The sequence below is a fragment of the Chiroxiphia lanceolata genome, chromosome 7 (genome assembly GCF_009829145.1).
Source record: "Chiroxiphia lanceolata isolate bChiLan1 chromosome 7, bChiLan1.pri, whole genome shotgun sequence".
Classification (NCBI taxonomy): domain Eukaryota; kingdom Metazoa; phylum Chordata; class Aves; order Passeriformes; family Pipridae; genus Chiroxiphia; species Chiroxiphia lanceolata.
The window spans coordinates 515425-536178 of NC_045643.1; the positions used below are offsets into that span (position 1 = coordinate 515425).

The 20754-nt window shown below is 44.1% G+C and overlaps 1 protein-coding gene across 1 annotated transcript in view; it reads right to left on the bottom strand.

Moving 5' to 3' along the window:
• The window catches only part of AGAP1 (ArfGAP with GTPase domain, ankyrin repeat and PH domain 1), a 310001-nt gene that overhangs the window by 161375 nt on the left and 127872 nt on the right, over positions 1-20754 (bottom strand). Inside the window, 1 exon segment of the mRNA XM_032693386.1 lies at positions 6217-6344. Coding sequence (XP_032549277.1) covers positions 6217-6344 — 128 coding nt within the window.

Below are 20754 nucleotides of genomic sequence, written 5' to 3' on the forward strand. Positions count from 1 at the left end.
AATTATACCCATTGAGGACATACTGTATGTGCTGAGGGGGGAATGGGGCAGGTCAAGGAGGGGAAATTCTGCCCAGTGGAGGAGTAGCAGTGGATGAAGGGGCTGGACAACATGTAACATGTAAATTCTGGGGGAAATAAAGGTCTGGGATGCACACAAGACACAGAAAGAACATCTGTAAAGCAGCCAAGTTTCCTAGAGGAATGAGGAAAGATAGTGTGGCAGTATTTCCAGAATGGCTGAGGAGAAGGATGCCTGATGGGACTTCTCCTACACTCCCTGGGGGTCAGCATATGGATCAGGATCAGAATTCCAAGCAGTCAAGACTACCTCTGAAGGAGAACCATGTAGGAGACAATCCCTTATACCACCCAGCTGAAGTCTCTTTTCATGTTTCAGATCCTCTTCTGATTTTTCCAGCTTTCCAAATTGCCCTTTTTAAACTCAAGGAGTAAAGGATAAGGAGGAAGAGGCATGAGACAATCAGCTCGTGTTTGGGCTGAAGGGCCAACCAGAGCAGATGGAAATGCAGGAACACCACCTTCTGAAGGTCACTGTTCCTCTGGAATAACATGTTCCTCAGCTCATCTCTGCATGACAAAACGTGACTGACAACCCTGCAAATGGCTTTTGATGGAGCAAGTTCTCCTTTCTCCTCTTTAAATAAAAACATACACATATAAAGAGGACATTAAATTTCATTTTCCCTTCATTCTGACCAAACTGGAGAAGTGTGGCTGTCAGAAAGCCAGAGCTGAGGGCACTGAAAGCAACAGAGGGTCTGAAGAGAGATTTTTCTACAACATTCTCAAGTGCCAGAGGAAGCAGCAGCAGAATTTGGAGATGGCCCGAGTGTGTAAAACAAAGGAGTTGAAATAGTTGGAATGATCCTTTTTAGTGTCCTAAGAGAGAATGGTAATGCTGGAGAGACGAGCAGGACAACTTGGGAAGAAGGGATCTGAATTATCCCACATCTGCCTTCCCTTGTTCTCAAACCAGTGGACATGAGGAGGGTGACACAGAAGCCTTGTGTTTTTTAACTAAGATTACCAGATTTCTACTCTAAGTGCCTATTTCCCTGGTAGAGAAAATGAGGGATTCTTGAAAATTTTATCTTCTTAATCCTTCATCATCTTACAGTGTCATTTTATACTTTTTGGAGCTGTCCCCTGGATTTATTATGATTTATTTTCCAAGAGTGAGTAACTCCCAAAGGAAAACACCTACATGTTGGGCATTCTAGGCCCCAAAGACACACATTCCTATACAGACAGGTCCTATAAAAGAAGCCCTGCAGGAAATGTTTCTTTTGACCCAAACCAACCTTGCTTGATTTCCAGCTTTGTAAATAAAATTCTGAGCTGATTTCAAAATAAGCCACTGGTTGGAACAATGAAAAACACAAAGACATGGAAAGCATATTTATAGAACCACAGGATGGTGTGGATTGAAAGGGACCTTAAAGCCCATTCAGTGCCACCCCCTGCCATGGGCAGGGACACCTTCCACTAGCCCAGGTTGCTCCAAGCCCCGTCCAACCTGGCCTTGGACACTTCCAGGGATCCAGGGGCAGCCACAGCTTCTCTGGGCAACCTGTGCCAGGGTCTCCCCACCCTCACAGGGAACAATCTAAAATGCTTGTTTTAAATAAATATTAGATTACTTAAAAATAACCCTGTCAATCCAAGAGGATTGTGATGTATATGGCAATGTTATTAAACATATTAACATTCTTCCTCCAGTTTTCATTTTGCAACTCCATGAAAAGGCAGAAGGAACAGCTACTTAAGCAATGTAGTCTCTTCTCAAGTGCCCAAAACACTGCAACAGAACATTTCATCCCAAATGGCCCCTATTATAAATAAGATAATTATTCCCTACTGTTTAGTGCTTATCCATAATCAGGTCTCATGTACAATAAAACAATGGATCATCAAGTTGACTGCACTTGGCTTTTAGTAGTTTCATTTGCATATTCAGACAATCATACTGAAGTAAAAACTTGATGGAGGTACAGTGCAAGCATAAATAATGCATCTCTACAGGTCTGCAACAGGTAGCAGGGAGCAAGGTTGTGTGCAAGCAACAGCTGAGGTGCAGCTTAGTACAGTGGACATTAAGCTCCACACCCTTCCCAGGAATAATGCAAATCTCCTGGGAGAGTGACAAGATAAATGCAAATCTCCTGGGAGAGAGAAACACAATTCCTGACACTGCAGTCCACATGTATGAACACTGAGGGGCTGGAGCGTATCCAGGGAAGGGAACGGAGCTGGGAAGGGGCTGGAGCAGCAGGAGCAGCTGAGGGAGCTGGGGGGGCTCAGCCTGGAGAAAAGGAGGCTCAGGGGGGACCTTCTGGCTCTGCAACCCCCTGACAGGAGGGGGGAGCTGGGGGGGGAGTTGGGCTCTGCTCCCAGGGAACAAGGGACAGGAGGAGAGGGAACGGCCTCCAGCTGTGCCAGGGGAGGGTCAGGTTGGATATTAAGGAAAATTTCTTCACCAAAAGGGTGGTCAGGCCCTGGCACAGCTGCCCAGGACAGGGGTGTTTAAAAGCCCTGTGGATGTGGCACCTGGGGACATGGGTCAGTGGTGGCCTTGGCAGTGCTGGGGGAACATCTGGACTTGAGGATCTTAGAGGGCTTTTCCAACCCTACGGCTCTGTAACAATTTTGCAGGTGACTTTAGCACTCAGCACTGAGGGAATGCTGTGAAGCCCAGAGCACAGGTGGTGCAATGTTTAAGGTCCCTCCGTCACAGTGGAACACACGTAGTGCAGGCAGATGTGGAAACACGGGGCCATTTCAACCTCCTCTCACAGCAGAACATAAACAGCTGAACTCCAGGAAAGCCAGCAAGTGTGAAAATGCATGCAGGCTGCAGATTTCAAGGAATTACTTCTACTAAATAATCCTTCCATTTTTACCTTCAGAACCGTACTTCTCAGGTAAGCTCACACTGCTGGGGCTTCCTTGCTGGAGTGTCCACAGCATCAATTTGTCTGGAGAGGGGCCTGGAATCTTTCACACTAACAGCAACTAGAGGTGTTGTGCCAAGGGATTTTCCAGATGTTTTTAAAACAGCATGAACTCCAAACCCAAGCCCAGCTCCAGGTAACTACTCAACACATTATCCAGGGCCCCTGACACAGAAGGCTCTGAGGCCCAAAGGTGGTGCCCACCTGGGCAGCCTCGTGGTTCTTGGAACCAGATGATCTCCACTTCCAGGGGCTGGGCAGAGCAAAGAGCCCCTGGGAACTGTTGGATATCGACACTACTCTTTTTTAAGTTAATATCTTAAAAATGCCTTCCTGATACGTCAGGTGTGAAGGACAACTCCTCCAGTCTAGGGGTGAGTTTAGGGAAAAGGAATGCCTGTGGGGATTTGTGATGGCAAAGGTACTCTGCTGCTCTGAAATAAGATTTGGTACAGCTTACAAGCACATCATGTCCAGAAAAACTGGCAAGAGGCAGCAGGTGGGGGGAATGACAGGTGGGGTGGAGATGCAAAGCACACAGAAACACATGGGACTGGTTTGTATTCCCTCAGCGTGCAAAAAGGAAATTAAAGACCTAGTCCAAGATGCCCTGAGGCCAGTAAGGAGCCTTCAATCCACTACACAATACTTCTTCCTCTCCCAACAACTCAGTCTACCTGTTGGAGTGTTCCAAAAAGCCAGCTGGTGAGCTGTGAGTGGAGCACTTACTGCATCAGACAGATTCGCTGTTTCCCAGCAGAATGTACATGATGCTGCACCATCCTTCTTCTTGTTGGCAGAGTATACAACAGTTCTGTCCACCACAAAAGACAGGACCAAGATCCTTTGCATGCATTCTGTGCTGCCCTGGAAGGCCACGGGTGTGTCTGAAGAAGGTGCACCGAGGGTTGCTGACCTTGGGTATCAAGGGTTTCCCAGTAAAACCCTCACCTTGACTGACAGATGTGTGTTAGAAGTCAGGAGGAAAACAAAGCAGAATCTACTGCAAAGGCAAGTGGACTGTGCCTATGGAACAGGAAGCATCTTATTCTGTGAAACAGGTGTCTGGAAGTACACACAGACATACCTGAGAGCGTTTTCTGGAAGGGGATGTGACTCAGGTGTTCACCACCTTGGACCACTGGACACCAGTACAGAAATGCATCCAAATGTACAAACAAGTCTTTCACAGAGTCACAGAATGGCTTGGGTTGGAAGGGACCTTAAAGCTCATCTTATTCCACCCCCCGGCATAGGCAGGGACACCTCCCACTATCCCAGGTTGCTCTGAGCCCTGTCCAACCCGGCAAACTACTGGGTGGAGAAGCCCTGGTTGGTATTAAGCCTTAGAACTTCCTCCAAGGTATGCTAAGGACTAGCCTGGGTAAGGTGACATTTGGTATTTCTTTTTTTCCTTTCTCTAAAGCCTCAGCTTTTGACTGCAGAGTCATCTGGACAGTTTGCAGGAGCTGGATCCCCAGGATGATCCAACCAGAGATGGAACAATGTCTGACTCCATGTGAAGAGCTGTGTGTAAGCACTGCCTGTGAAGGCCCTTGCCCCATGGAGAATGTGAGTGGCAGGGCACTGCAACCACAACGGGTTTGATCCATGGAGGAAGTCTTCAGAGGAACATCATTACACCAGAAGAGATGTTCCAAAGGGCAAGACACCAGCCAGTCTTCCAGCCAAGATCAGAGATGGCAAATCTTGCCCCAGATCATCTTAAACTTGGAATTGCAGTTGCAAAGTTCTTTTAAGTCTAGGATAAGGATTCAACTTCCTTTCCTTAAACAAGGTCATACTGCCTTTAAGTGCAGCACAAAGGAGAGAAGACATGAAACAGATTTGTGGCCTCTACTTTTAGGCATGACATCAGTCTCAGAAGACAGACTTCTGTGACTGGTGATGCAATTGCCCTGTTAGATAATTATGACAGCAGCAGAGGCAGTAAAGAACATCATTTCGGTTTTACTGAAACAGAATTTAGGGATCCTTATCACAAGAGCTACCCTGCCTTGGCTTTCCCAGCCCTTATCACTGGCAGAAAGTTTGCTGTGTAGGTAAAGCATTCGTCTAGAATTTGGTATTGGACTTGGGTAGCAAACCGGTGAGCACTGAATATTTGATGTTCTTCATCCAAAAGGGCTTCATTAACAAGGAAAGCACTCCACAGAGAGGGTGAGCCCCGAGCTGGCCAGAGACAGCAGCTGAGGAAACGTGGCGGAGGTCACATATGGCAAGAAAAGGGACAATCTGTCCCATATGGGAACTTGTACTTCCCCAGAAGGTGCCAGAGTTCTTCTGAAGAGCCTCAGCACCTGCTTTAGAAAGGGGGGCTGAACTCCAGCATCCTCTTTTGGCTCATCAACAAAAGCCAGCCCCAGTCTGAGGTCAGTATCAGGACTCAGGCTGAGGCAGAATAACTCACAGCAAAGAACTCTAGGAACAGACTGGCATCTGCATCTTTAGGGTTACAAATCAATGGCAGAAGTTTTTGCTTTTTGCCAAAAAGCAGATGCTCTGTGTGGGAGAAAGGTTCACAGGTAAAACAAAACCTCACGTGGGTGGCTCAAGGCTGCAACATCACCTTAGAAGACACTGGCATCTACTGAGTTTAGACTGAAAACCACCCCAGGAGGGCTGGGGTACCTGGTATCATTCAGTTCATACCCATCCCAGCTGGGGATGTGCACAGAGATTATCACTTGACACTAGAAAACAAAGACACTGAGGAAGAGGATCACAGGGGAAACACAGGGAGTGTGCAACACACGTGGGTAAAAACCTGTGCAAGTTAGAAAATATTGGTGTTAACCAATGTATGTTTCTAAAAATACCATCAAGGTATCATCAGAATGTACAGCTGTAGCACACACCCCACTGGGATATACCAGCTCAGCACACAGCTGAGCGGGAGGAACCACCACAGCCACAGCACAGCAAATCCTGCAGATTTAACAATGGGTCTGCTCAGACCTGCAGGCTGCTGACATCAATCTGGACCATCAAAGATGGCTTTAAAGCCAAACTGGTTTGTTTTACTCTTTTGTTTCTTGAAACAACATCAAACCAGTTTAAAAAAAAATAACTTAAAATATTGCTTCGTACTGTGGATCACTGATAGCACTAAAAAAAAAAAAAAAAGGCAGCAAAAAGAGCACTTTAAATGGCATTAAACACATCAGATGGAAAAAAGTAACCAGTCAGTTCCTTTTCCAAGCACTTGTGACAGTGTGTACCTGGCTGATGTGCACGGCAGAGACCTGGGCAGAACACACGGAGGAGTGGCTCGGAGAGTTGGGCAGAGACTTGCAGGGTCCGATCGAGAGCTGCTGCTTCTTCTTGGTTGACACGATCTTCTGAGCAACTACAGGGAGACAAAACACCCAGGTAGGTAAGGACAGCACACGTGGGACACAGGGCATGTGCACAGCACACAAACAGGGGCTTCCACTGCCAAATCCTGCTCCAAAAACTGACTGTCCCTGGATACCCACAACACCTGGATTGGTGGTGCCACACATCACATCCCAGTCTAATCTTCAGTGAAAAGCTACACCATGATTACTAGTTTTAGCTTTTATTCCTTAGCAGCAGCAGCAGCACAGCTGGAAAAATGCCTCATTTGCTCTGCAATTTATTAAGAAATTTTCGTCAGTGTGTGAGGAGAAGCAGCATTTATCAAACAGATACAGGGCTCAGTCATTAACATCTCTATGCATGGCCTAGCAGACTCATCATAAAAGAACTGAGCCTCCACCAAAACTAGTGACAATTATTGGCATCTCCTTAAAAAGTCACACAGAAACTTGGTGCAATTAAGCCAAGAGAAGTCAGTCTGTCTTGTTCATAAAGATAATTATGTAAATTCCAAGATTATTTTTCCTCACTACATTACAGCATGGGCAGAGATAGTGTAAGCACAGTTTCTCCTCAAACAAATGCAATTTTAATAACAAAGTGGTCCGTGGCTTATGTTTTTCATGTAAATGAACGATGGCATAACCATGATTTAGTGAGAATACATTGAATAAAAAATGGCTCATATATATGAAGAAGCAGCTTCATTAGTTACATCCCACCTCCAATAGACCTCTTATCATCCTGAAAGGATGATATCAATTAATTTATCTTCCCCTGGCATATTGATCATAACCTTCATCAGCTAATCATGTTTAAATTACAGAGGAATATCGTAGCACTCTGTCATTTCAGACCCATTGGGTTATTGATCTGGAGCCCGGGAAGCCATATATTAAAATATTTTGAAACACATTAGTGAATGCAGAGAGCAAACCAAAGGTCACATTTTAACATATGCACGTGGGTTTGTCTTCATCATATGCGGTAAAGACCTAAATTAAGACCAAAACTGAATTATAAGCACACATGAATGAAAGCTACCTTGTCTGCAGAAGCTCCTGCTCTCACATGGGAGAGCTAATTAGTCAAGGAAAACATTTACCTCTTCCCTTCCATCTGAATACAGGGGGTTTGTAGCATCACATAAAACACACAGAACACAGTCTGATCAAATAATCCCTCTGGGAAGGCACAGGGGAAGGAAGCCCAAGACAGGCTGAACTCATTGACCCAAACACGAGTAAAGAACCAGGTTGCTCCAAGCCCCGGCCAACCCAGCCTTGGACACTTCCAGGGATCCAGGGGCAGCCACAGCTTCTCTGGGCAACCTGTGCCAGGGCCTCCCCACCCTCCCAGGGAAGGAATTCCTTCCCCATATCCCACCTAGCCCTGTCCTCTGGCAGCGGGAAGCCATTCCCCCTCATCCAAGTCCCTCTCCAGCTCTCAACTCCTCCTTTATTGCCCGTCACCATCCCTGGAAGTGTTCAAAAAACACGTGGATGTGGCATCTGGGGACATGGTTTAGTGCTGGGCTTGGCAGGGCTGGGTTAAGGGTTGAACTCGACCGCCTTGGAGGGCTTTTCCAACTGAAATGATCTTGTGATTCTACAATTCATCACCTTGTAACAAATGTCAGTCCAGAGGAGTCACTCAATTAAACCAAATGCTGTTTCATAAAGTGAATAAAAAAATGCAAGAAAGCAGAAATATTTTTGCCCCAGAGCTTTCAGGTTCTGTCTCATCCCAAATCCGCTTCTGAATTCAGTATTTCCATTTAATAGTTGCTAAAAGATGTTTCTAAAACAGAAGAATACTGACTTAATCTATGGCAGATAACAAAAATAATCAAGATAGTGACAAGCATTTCAGCTATTTTTAAAACTCAATTGAACCCTCTGTACTTTTACATATAATTAAGCTATCAATTTGAGGTAGATTTTTATTGTAATACATCTTTCTGTAATACAAAAAGCCAAACGAAATTTACGTGCAAAGTCAAGGACTCTTTACAAATAAACAGGGATATGCCACAGGTTTGTAAACAAGGAGAATTGATATTTTGCAAATATCTGGGCTTTGGGGAAGTCTGATGCTTATTTCTCACACATTTAAATTGAATTCCACAAGCCAGAACGACCAGGAGCTGTATTTTGCTTTAAGGTTTTGGTAATTAAAAGCATGTGAAATTCCTGATCTGCAAGATGAACAAGATGTCCAGGTTGGGAGAGAAAGCCCTGGGCTTGAATGGCTCTTCTTCCATGCCTGACCCAGTGCACCAAACCAAAATTAACCTTCCCGCTCCCTGCCACTTTCATCCCGGTCTGTCGGTCAAACCACTCAAACCAAGCATCCCTCACTCCCCTAATCCCTGCTGGAGGGTTTGCTGGGAGAGCTGTTCCACTGAGCAGGAGAGCCCGGGGTTCTGGCATCCTGGAGCTCCACAGCAACCCTGCCACGCTCCAGCTCAGGGGAGCTGCATCCGAACCACCCCCGGCCCATCTGCACCTGGAGAAAGGGACAAGAAAGGCAGAGCCTGGGGGGAAAATCCTCCCTGCGAGGGGGTCAAGCCACAGGGAAGGGCTGCCTCATCTGGCCCTCTCAGGGGCTTCTGTAACACACAGGAGATGAGCTGAGGGAGACCTCACCTAGGCTGAGACCTGATCTCTCCCTGGCTTTCAGATGGATCCTGGCAAACATCCAGAGGGATCAACAACGTGGTCACTTTTCCTTCCCAAAGGGCAGTGAACAGAGTTATTCCTGTGCTCCTCACGCTGTTATTTTTGACCAAGGAACACTTGAAACACTAAAAGGCATACAATATCCATAACATCTGGACATATTTCTTCACTCAGTTATCAGCTGTTACATATTTAGGAGATGCAAACACTCTTCTCCAATTACCACTAATTTAAACCAAAACTGGTTTCTCACAAAAACATGTGTAAGACCATTTATCACCACTGCATGTCCAAGTATGAGTAAACACTGGGTTCAGTTAAAACCTGTCACTTTTGCAAAAGATGGGAATGCAGTGAATTTTCCTTCATTATTGACAGACAGAAGGCAGTTTTCAGCTGAAGCTGGAATGCTCATGGCTGACCAGAAAACAGCAGAAGGGATAAGCACTCATGAACACCTGTTTTAACTGCTGGGGAAAAAAAACCAACCCAAAACTGGAAGTTACACAAAGATCAGCTTTCACCTTAAACAACTCTCCCCCCTCCTCACAGATCACTCTGACTGACAAACAGCATTTTATTACCTGGAAAGTCTCTGTTCAACTCATACCACCCATGTAAAAGGTAAAAAGTTAGTTTTAAATGACCCCCAAATGCTCTTGCAAACACCGAGAGCCAGATCTCTGAAAAACCAAGGCTGGCTTTTTGAAACTCCAGGGTAAATTTGAATTCTTTTTGCAAACTCGTGGCATCTCTGAGTTCACAACGGTTGGGATCAGATGATTTTACAGCCCACCAAGAGCTCTTTGCCTACAAGCCCACGGAGTATTAAGCTCAGTGCAACCCAGTAACCTCAACAGAACCTGGCAGGGAGGAGGAGAGGGAAAGGGGAAGAGGTTAAGATATACATCAGCTTACGCTTCTACAGCAGCTGCATTTCAGCTGAACATCCCACATTTACAGTATGGGTAAGTGTTCAGTACAAACAAATATACTCCACAATTACACACGACAGACAAAGCAGTAACAACCCTCAGAGCAAGCACTAACCAAAGACACTTCCAAAAAGGAAACATTCCTGGCAGAAGCCACTATTAAGGTTGTTGTGCCCATTATTTTAAATTCCATTTGTTTTTTAGGCTAAACAACTTCTATATTCTGTGCTGAAAAGGAGAGTTCGGTATCCCACGTGCCAGGTGTAAGAGAGAAATGAGTGCTGGGCACTTCCAGTGCTTTGGGTATAGCAGTGCTTTGGGTATAGGGGTTTGGGTATAGCAATTTATCCAGTGAATTTCTGGCTAATTCAGTCAGGAATGTCTTAAGCTACTTTTCCCTGCAGAAACAGGGTGATGTAAACCCACAGCTGGGGAGGTAGTTACTGCTCTCCCTGGACACCAACACACAACATAAACCTCTGTTCCACTTTACAGCACAAGCAAGAAGGGTGGAAAACAGTGTGCAGGTACTTCCCTGAGACCCTGCACAGCACCACGGGTCAGACTGACTGACAGAAACAACAGAGCTGCAGGGCAAGGCACCAAAAGCATTCAGAAGGTTCACAGGACAAAGTCAAAAAATCAAAAGTAGCTGTGAATGAATGCTATGTGCTGAGAGAGGAGACTCCAATTAAAGCACTGTCCTCCTTGTGGCATCTGCTGTAACAGAAAGCTACAAGTAGACAAAAATTTATTTGATATTAATCCAGTGAGAGCTTCAAAGTTGCTCCCAAAATTGGAAGTCATATTTTAACACAGGAGCCAATTCCTACCTGAATTCCCTTAATCTCATATTAAAATACATTTATCTTCATGGATGTCTCCATTGCTCTGTAGGGCTGGTAATCTGCTGGAAATGAAGTGACTGTGGGATTGCTCAGATTACTGAGGGACTTCAGTGCCAACTGTAATGAACAGGTCCCTCAGGATGGGACAGAGTCGAGTCTACTCGTGCTAATTCTGGGATGAAAAAAACTGCCAGGACTCCCAGCTATACAGCTAAACCCAATTTCCAACTCCTCAGGCAGAGATTATTTCCAAGAACTATTAGGCCATTTCATAATACAAGTAAAGAAGAAATATATGAACAAACACATAAATTTTATACCAAAAAATACTGTTTCATGATCACCACCGTTCACAACCAAGTTCAGCTACAATGGGCTAGTTCAGTGTTCATGTTTCTAGAAGACTTGAATACAATTCTTCTCAAAAATAATTTTAAAACTACACCTTACTGCTATTTTGGGGGGAGGGGGTGTGATCCTTCACAAAATACACATTTCAGTTCTGGCTCTGTGAAATAACTTTTCTTGTTTTATCAGGTATGAAAATACAGCTATAAATAAGACTCAGTATTAAATATCTTTAATCAATGCCAACATATATTTTTCCCTCCACAGGTAACTATGATTAACATTGCACATCACTTACTCCTAACTGATGCAAATCACTGCCTTCCAAGACTAGATAAGCAAATATGCCAATAAATCCACTGGAAGGCATCTGAAGAAATTTAAAAAAACAAACCTATGTTTTCTTCACTACTTGAACTGTGTTGCAAGTACAAGAATATGGCTCAAGGATTTACAAGGCAAACACTGTCTGACACACAGGAAAAGACTTCTGCACGTGGATTTACCTCACCAGTACATCATGAAATTCTCTTAATCTTTCCATTAGGATGGAATCAAGTCATAAATCCTGTTATATCCCACACAAAGGTATGATTTTAAATAGAAGGGGAAAAAAAAAAAAAGATGAAAAAAAGAAGAAAAAGAAAACCAAACTGAAAAGATTCCAATGCAATGATTGTCTTTTATAAAATGACCCTAAAGGAAACAACTGGGTTTTTAACCATCTTTAAGAATAAAATTCTTCAGGATAATGTCATTGTATGTATTGAATTCTGTGTCAAAACACAGAATCATTTATTAACCGGCTCAAAACACAGATTTAAATAACATAAAATGATACAATGCTTAAGGATTTCACCACCTTGGTAAGTAATTTCACACTCAACACTCTGGAGTAGCTTCATGGAAAGCTTATTTTTGATGCACACTAACACACTACTGCTTTTATAAAGAACATCTCTGCTTTCTAAAGATTCAGGCACATCCAGTGAGCATGGAGACAAGGACACAAAATGACAGAGAGCTGCTGATTATATATCACTGCATCTCAGGTTTATCCATCCTTCCAGAAAGAAATAAAACTTATGCACATTTACTGAATCTAATTCAACTTAACTCATGTCTCATTCACACAGTTCTTTTAACTCTCCTGGAATTGAAAAAGCCCACCAAAAATCCAGAATAATCAATGATTAAAAAAACCCAAAAACAACCCTACCAATATCACTTAAAATTGTTGCCTAATAACTCAAAGTCTCTGAACCCAAAAGTGCAACTGCACCTCAAGATCACTCAGGCAGAGCCAGTCCCAAAACGAGGGCCCTGTGCCCAGCGTGGCAGAATGGAAACAGTACCTTGAAAACAGTAATTATACATATAAGTACTGCAGCAGCCCTGAAACACCAGCCAAACTTGCCTCACTTACAAACAAGCTGGTTTTGGGGCAGGATTTGGCACCCCTTTCACAGAGGATGGAAAGCACAGTGTAGAGTCAATGGTCACCACACTGTTCCAAATCCATTTTCAGCCACTTGTACCTATTTGAAATAATCCATGGATTAATTTAACTCTCCTGTTAAAGACTTGGTTCTTTTCTCTTCCCATGTTTTTAACACCAAACTTCACACAGGCAGAGTTGCTGTAATGCTTGTGTTTAATCAACCCCTAAACTGTTATTTTCTTCCTGTTTTCCAACCATCACACTGACCCTGTCAGTGTGTGACTCAAACATGATAATATTGCTCCAAACTGTAGATTTACGTGTAGAGGGGCTATCCATGCTTTCATTAGAAAATTTCTGGGCATATCAGAGGAGCAGAGAAACCCCTGACAGCTCTGTCCCTTTTAATCTGACTCCTGGAATACCTCAAAAAACCATTATATTCACTATAGAATTTGAACAAATATCACTTTCCTGACTTGAAATATGGGTATTATTCCCCAAGATGTAAATATTCTCCACCAAAAAAAAAACCAAAAAACCACAAAGAGAAACCAGGTTTACTACAGCAACATCCAAAAGGTGCACAAGTACATCACTGCTTCTGAAGCACAACTTAGATACACTGTTCACCATTAAAATCAAGATATAGAATGTTCTGGTTAGTTTAAAGAAAAACAAACCACCAAGGATCTAAATGAGATTAAATCAATCACCTGAACCCAGGAGCTCGTTTTCCACTGAGCCATCAAAATCCACCTCTCAGACACACAAATACCTGTTAGAAAAAGTTAAGCTTTGTGTTACCAAGAGCTCTGCTTCACTTGCAGTGGGATAAACCCCACTCCAAAAACACACTCCACAATCCAACAGCAGACAGGAAGCCATCTCCTCTGTCACCAAAGGCCAAATCCTTCGGTTTTGAGGGTTTCTGCACATCCAGCTGTCACAAAAGCAGTTTCCTGCCGGAGCAGTAGCATCATACAGCATTTCCCATAAATCTCCCAAAACACATAAGCCCCCCCTTTGCACTTTAATCATTTGCTAACAGTTACAATAAGATTGTATTAAAAATTTAAACTGCCCTACTTAATGCAATTTACCTTCAAAGGTCCATTTCCAGAGAATGAAGTCAAATGATATAAATGTCGAACACTTGATCAGATTTATGGCGCCCAAGAATATTTCTCTTGATACAGATCTGACGAGTGAAGGCTAATGGCTCTAGTTTTATTACTTTTTAAGCACTTAATGGGAAAATTTAGACATTTTCACAAGACTGAGCTTCAGCCAGAATGGTGCATTTACAGAGTGGCAGCAGAGGAGGAAGCTGTGCTCTCTCCGTGGGGATGACCAGTTCAACGGCGTCGTTAGCGGAGAGATTAATGGCAAGGATCGATCCAGATCATCTGTCACACAACAGTTAGGCCTGAGTGCCTCTCTGCTAAACAGGGACAGGAGAAATCAGCACAAAGTGCTGACTACAGCCAAGTTTCCATCTGGAACTGGGGCCAAAATCCCAGGGAAAGACAACGGAAGTCACACCCAGATTGTAGAACAAGGAGCCAAGTGACACTGCCATAGGTGCAGCTCAACCTGTGCCTGCAGGTGACTAGGAGATACACCCTAGTTACCCAAAAAACCCTAAGAGCCTTTCCTCCCACCTTTTCATCCCAACCACATTCTCCACGAACATGGAAAGCACTTTCAAAATACTATGAAGCAACAGTTTCGCTTGCCCGAAAAGACTTTCTTTTTTCCTTCTTTTTTTAACTGAAAGACAGCTGGGAGTCCTCAGATTTCAATTAATGTCTAGGTACTTAGCCAATCAATCATCGAGTGCTATAAATTTCCTATATTTCTCATTAGTTACACTATTGCACAGCTTAAATCTAAACATACCTTTCCTGGAGCCTGTAAATTACGCTGCCTAAGACACAAGCGAGCACATCAGCCATCAGGAGGGGCATAAATGATGGGAGCCAGCCCATTGTACATGTGCTAAACTCAGCTGATTTACTCCTCACACGGGCTTTTTTCACACAAAAGTAGCACCAACAGCAGTGCCACCAGTGCACTCCATCTCGTGGAGTTTGCATATCTGACTTGAAACCAGTAATGACCTGTCTTTATTAACATTAACAAGTTTTATGCCCAAAATCCAATTTTCTATGGGAAAAAATATTTCTTCAGCATCTGTCAATAACGGCCCTTCATTAAGTGCAAACGGAGCTTGAAGAAAAACAAACCTTTGCCTACATTTAAAATTGGGGTTTTTTTACTCCGAAAGCCACTTTCAGCCTTTTCAAAAGATGAGACACTGCAGAAGGTTCCTGACACACAGCAGTATCTTGGGTGCTTTATGCTGAAATAACCCCCCCCCAATATTTATTAACAAAACCATTCACATTCTAGTCTTAGCTTTATAATAATCCTTTATCCTGAATTAAAGCTCCCACAGGTGATAAACCAGCACCGCATGGATGTTCCTGAGGGAATGCACTTGACACAGATGACTGAAACATGCTCTAAAAAACCTCCTTTCTGTTTCTATCTGTGTTAAGATTGCATCAAAAATCTAATTCCAAGTGTTGGAAGTTACAGGAAACTTTCAGTCAAGGGCTATAAATCAGCAGGAAAAAAAAAATCAAGAGAAAAAACCCCAAACAACAGCAAATAACTTGGCCACATTACATTAGTGATCAATTATCAGCAGATAAGGTGAAGTCACAGTGCTGACTGTCAGGGGACCCATCAGGAATCACACAGTCATTAAGGTTGGGAAAGTCCCCTAAAATGGAGCCCAGCCATCACCCCAGCACTGCCAAGGCCACCACCAACCACGTGCCCACGTGCCACATCAACAAGTGTGATGGAGGCCCCAGTTTCCCCAATCCCTTAACAAATCCAGTTCAGCCCCTGTGCCCAAGACTCACATTAATAGTCAGGATAATTTTCCTAACTGAGGCAGCCCATGCAGTCCCATCCATCTCCCAACTAACTCTCCAGCCTACCTCCTACACAAAGTGCAGCTAATGCATTGCTAAAACAAGTCCATGTGGATCACAGGGAGACTGGTACCTCTGGAAGGACAATACTAATGAAATAACCAGAATAAAGAGAGGCTATTCAAAAGCAGACTCATCTCTTGAATTGTACAATACACATTATGCTGCATTCCCCCTTTTCCACAAAATACTGACCCAATGCCACAACAGATCCCAGCCTTGCTGCTTTGGGCACGTGCACCCACACAACTCCAGCAACTAAGAAAGGAAAGAGCTGGGAACAACCACCTGCTTTAAAGACTGTGCTGTCCCAAAGCACCAGGCAGCATTAAAGCTACCATATAAAAACAGGACAACAAGCTTCCATATGTTCAAGGAATATTTTCATCCCCAGCAAAAGATTTGGGATGCCCAATGCCAACAGCTATCCCAGCCCAAAACTGCATCCAGATACAGTTTATATCCCTTAATCAGCACCTCAAAATACCCCAAACTGGTGGGGTTGCCCAGCCTTAATGACTGGCACCAAGTGAAGCTGCTCATTAAGGGACTCACTGTTTAAGACTGGCCAACAACAAGGCCAATCCCACCCGCTCTAAAAACTGGAATAAAACGAGTAGTTTACGGAAAAAAAAATCACTTTGCATTGACTTTTGACGAAAATCACGTGACAGGATTGATGAAATGCTTCCTTCTAGGAGGGAAAAGGCAAAAGTTCCAGCTTTAGTGAGCACGAGTTGCCTTCTGCAACACCAGGGACTTACCACTGGCAACAACCACATCAGATCAAACCTCCACTTGAAACGTCAATGATATATAATTAAAGAATCTCTACTTTACAGAGAATGAGGAAGAAAAAAACCCCATGTATTACAAAGGGTGGCAGCGCTGGAAGTTCTCTGGTGTAGGAGTTCCAAAGACACAAGCCAACACTCACTCCTGCCTTACTCCAGACACTGCCCCCATCCATCCAGGAGGCTTTTACCCGTGGATACACAACACTAATCCCGGCCAGGCAAAGGGCCCAGTGCCATTTGCATATGGATTAGCTCGAAGGGAGCGATTTGCAATGCATTTGGAAACGGCTTCTGAAGAGCCAGCTATGCTAATAATCAACTTTGATGTTGGAAATGGGTTTCTTACACAACAGAGAAGGTTACAAAAGGATTATGTTTGTTACACCAGTTTTAAGTGTTTGATAGCTCAGACAAAAGCATTTCTTTATTGTAAGGGGGGAAAAGCCCGATCTTCTCCTCAATAAATGTTCCTAAACACACCCAGAACAGACTCAAGTTACAGAAACGGCATTTTCCCCCGTCTGTCTTCGGACAAAACACCCTCCGTGTTAGCCCTTAAGCTTTCATTCACCAATATTAAACCAGCACAGTCATTTTCTGCTAACAAATTTAAAGAGAAATCCACAAAGGACAGTTAAAGCCAATCACCAGGGCGAACATGTATTGAGGATAATTAAAGAACTTTAGACATTAAAGAACTTTAGACATTTCACGCTGCCCTCTGCATGTGAGACCTCGCTGGGGAAGCTGCACAGAACACAGTGTAAGGCAGCAGATGAGGTGTGAACATGCTCTAAGACTTGTCAGTTAAAAAATTAAGGAAAAAAAAAAGAAGTCAGATTAAGTGATCAAACCAGAAGAGCGACAGAGACCTGCTGGCAAGGTAGAACACCCCCCAAAAAGCAGCACATGAGCCACGGGTCAGACAGACTGCTTAGGGACAAAACAGATGCAAAGAAGGAAAAGGCTGTTGCTGTAATAAAGCAAACATAAGCTGGCACTTTGAAGAGCTCCTGCTCTGCTGAAGCCCTTTCTGGCCCTTACCTAACTCTCAGTTCTATCACAGCTGGTATTATTAGCCCTGCTTTTGCAGTTGCTAAAAGAATCCTCGAGCTAAGAGCTACCCCCACCAAGTAGTATTTCATTTTATTTATTTTTAAATCCTCCCACTTGGCCACGCCCCAGCCCTGCTGGCAGCAGTGCTGTTCCCGTGTCACTCGCTGGGCCATCAGTTTGCTGTTCAGGTCACTTGGCTCCAAAAGAGCTGCAGAAATTGTCACTGCTCTTTTCAGCTTCTGTCACCAGCTCCTCCAGGAACTGCAGCGTGACAACACTTATTCATGACTTATTTCTATTCTGCTTCTTCTGTTTTCCCTGCTGAGAATAAGGCTCTGCACATGCAAGACAATCCAAGAGTGGTCCACACCAGCACACAGAACTAAAATTTCATCTACAGGAGCAACACAGACCTGACTGACACATACATGATCAACAGGCATTTATCACATGGTGAAGGACAAATTCATATGGTGGGACAATAACCAGATTCACATTTTAATCACAGTGCTGAGTGCATAAGTAGGTGAGGCAGAACACATCAGAAACAAAATCTCCAAGTTCACACCAGCTGGAGAAAAGGCAGAGATCTGAAACAACAAGGAATTTTCAGACTTTCTCCTCCTTCCAGAATTTTTCACTTCTGTTTCTGTTGTTAATGGAAAACAATTCCTACTTGCTTGCCAGGCACCCCATGAATGTGCTTTTAATGTTTTAGCTCTCAAACACAACATAGATGAGCCTAACAAATAGACTGATTCTGCCTCTCAGGTCTATTACCAAAAAAACCCCAACAACCGACCCCCAAACAAACTTTGTGTTTCCTGCCCTGGAGTTTCAATTATAGTTTGTAATAAAGAATACAAACTGGACCAACTCTGAATCATCAGTACAGGAAACCTTAACTCTTTCACATTTAGATGAGATGTATCAGTGTTCTTGTTTCCTTTTAGTAAAGAATCTGTACGGTGAATTTGGTCTTGCAATTATTGTACTCTTCAAAAAATTTAACAGCTGTCACCCACTCTGCTCCAGGTTTCAATAATGTGCCTTACTGCATACACTTAATATTAAGACTTAAAGGAAGTGCCATAAAATTACCCCTATAAAATTTAAAAGTCACATGAAAAGTTCTGCAGAGGTTACTGTTTCCTACAAGTCACCTAGTCAATGACACACTTACCACAGCTAAAAACTAAACCTCTCTGGAACTTTTATTAGTATTACATCATTTAACTCCTCTGTGCTAATTACAGCCCTTCTTAAATGCCACACATTGGACTATAGCTCCTCATCCCACCATTAATTCCAAGAATAAGGAAAAACGGACGGAGACAAGTCATTGGAAGATCTCTTTCTTTTCTTTCTTCCACATGCTTCTGAATCTGGTTGCAGGGTTGGAGAAACCTGATGGAGCAGCACAAGGCTAAAAAGACCCCAAAGCCTATTAAGTTGCTACAATTTTCACAAAAATCGGCAAAAAGGTGAAGTCTATGCGAGTCCCACCAAAACCACAGCTTTAACATCAAACAGCTGCCAAGCACGAGAGAAAACACACTGAGACCTTGTAAGTCCCCAGGGACAGCAGAAAAACATCTTAAATGCTGATGTACAAAGTGTGACATTCAGTTAGTCAATCAGAAAACACAAATCCAAGGATTTGGACTCATTTTGCAGGCCAAGGATGAATGAAGGCTTCTTCGTGCTCCTGCTTCTCCAGGCATTGCTCAGTTTTTAAAGCCCCTTTCATGCCCTTCTGCATTACATAAATTTCAGATATCGAATAATTTCACCTGCTAATTAACACAAAGCCTTCCTGTGACCATGTGAAGCCTGACTGATGACACCAGAGCTGGTGAACGTGTCATTTACGGGTACGGAGCCGAGAGGGGAACTGGAACCAGCACGGCTGGGGAGGTAAGTCCGGGTGAACAAAAACTGCTGAAAAAGCCGCTGGAGCGAAATTCTTGTTTCCAAACTAAATCATCTCATTTATTAATGGCACAAAGAGTTGCAAGCAGGGCAAAGTAAGTGTATGTGCAAAAGTTTCCCGCTGGAGTAGGCTCAGGACAAAGCACCCACACAGCAGCAGACGGCACAGAACAAGGCGGGTCGGGCCGGTGCGTTTCCATATTCCCATCGGGATTGTTCCAGCATATATTTCACCAGGGAAGTGTTGGAATGCTCCGGGTCGGTCACGCCGGGGCTCCGGCGCTCCCTGGCGGCCGCTCCCGGGATCCAAATCCCAACGTGAATTGGAATTAACGTTAAATTCCAACGCTCCTGGAGGCGCCGGCGGGGCCTCGAATTGAACCGGGGATTAAAACCAGCGGGGCCTCGAACCGAACGCGGCCCCAGCGCTTGTGGCTCCCGGCTAAGCCTCAACACCCGGGGGAAAACTACATCCCCCCAGTCTTTTTCTTACTAAAAAAAACCCCCAAACAAACAATAAACAAACCACAGAAGAGTAAAACACAGCTATTCGGACTCAAGCACCCCAGCTGGTGTTTTCCCGGTGGTTTTGCCGCACGGAGGCTGTCCCTGTGTCAGCAGCTGCTCCAGCCCAGCCCTGAGCCCCAGCACATCACTCCAGATGCTGCACCAAACCCAAATCCGAGGAATTCCTGGAACCAAAGGAGGTTCTCCCCAGCTCTGCCCCTCACTGGGGTCCCCCCAGCCACAGCCTCCTGCCTGCCAAGCGGACAATCCCCCCCGGCCACATCCAGGGCCCGAGTGAACGTTGCCTCTTCCCAAAACAGCTGTCAGGATGGACCGAGACTTTATGTGCTTCCCATTAGGCTGATTAACATTTCCTAATGAAAACACATCTATAAAGGCTGACTCGATGATGCTGATGGCAAGTGACAGCCCTTCCCTGTGCTCCGGCTGTACCAGGATCCATTTGTCAGCTCCCATCCCTAATGGAGAATCGGTACCTCAAGGTTCCCCTTTCAGACACCTTTGTCCACCACATTATAAATGTTATTTGCACTGAAAATAGAATATTTCCAGTAAATTTTTACACGGAGTAGAACATTCCTTAAAAAACTTAGTTAATTTGTAAGTAAAGCATCCAAAAATAATGAGAGTAGCCCAGCACCAGAGCTAACGGCATTGTGAGGCAGCTGCCATCACACACCTGCAACTCCTGCCTCAATAGTCACTATTTTATTGCTATTTTGGGCAGTTTAATTTCAAAATCTGTGTGTTACAACCAGCCATAAAACTTCCTTGGCTGGACTCAACTCTGAATCAAAGTTAGACCCAAACCCTTTTGTTTCACACCCCACAATGCCAAGCCAT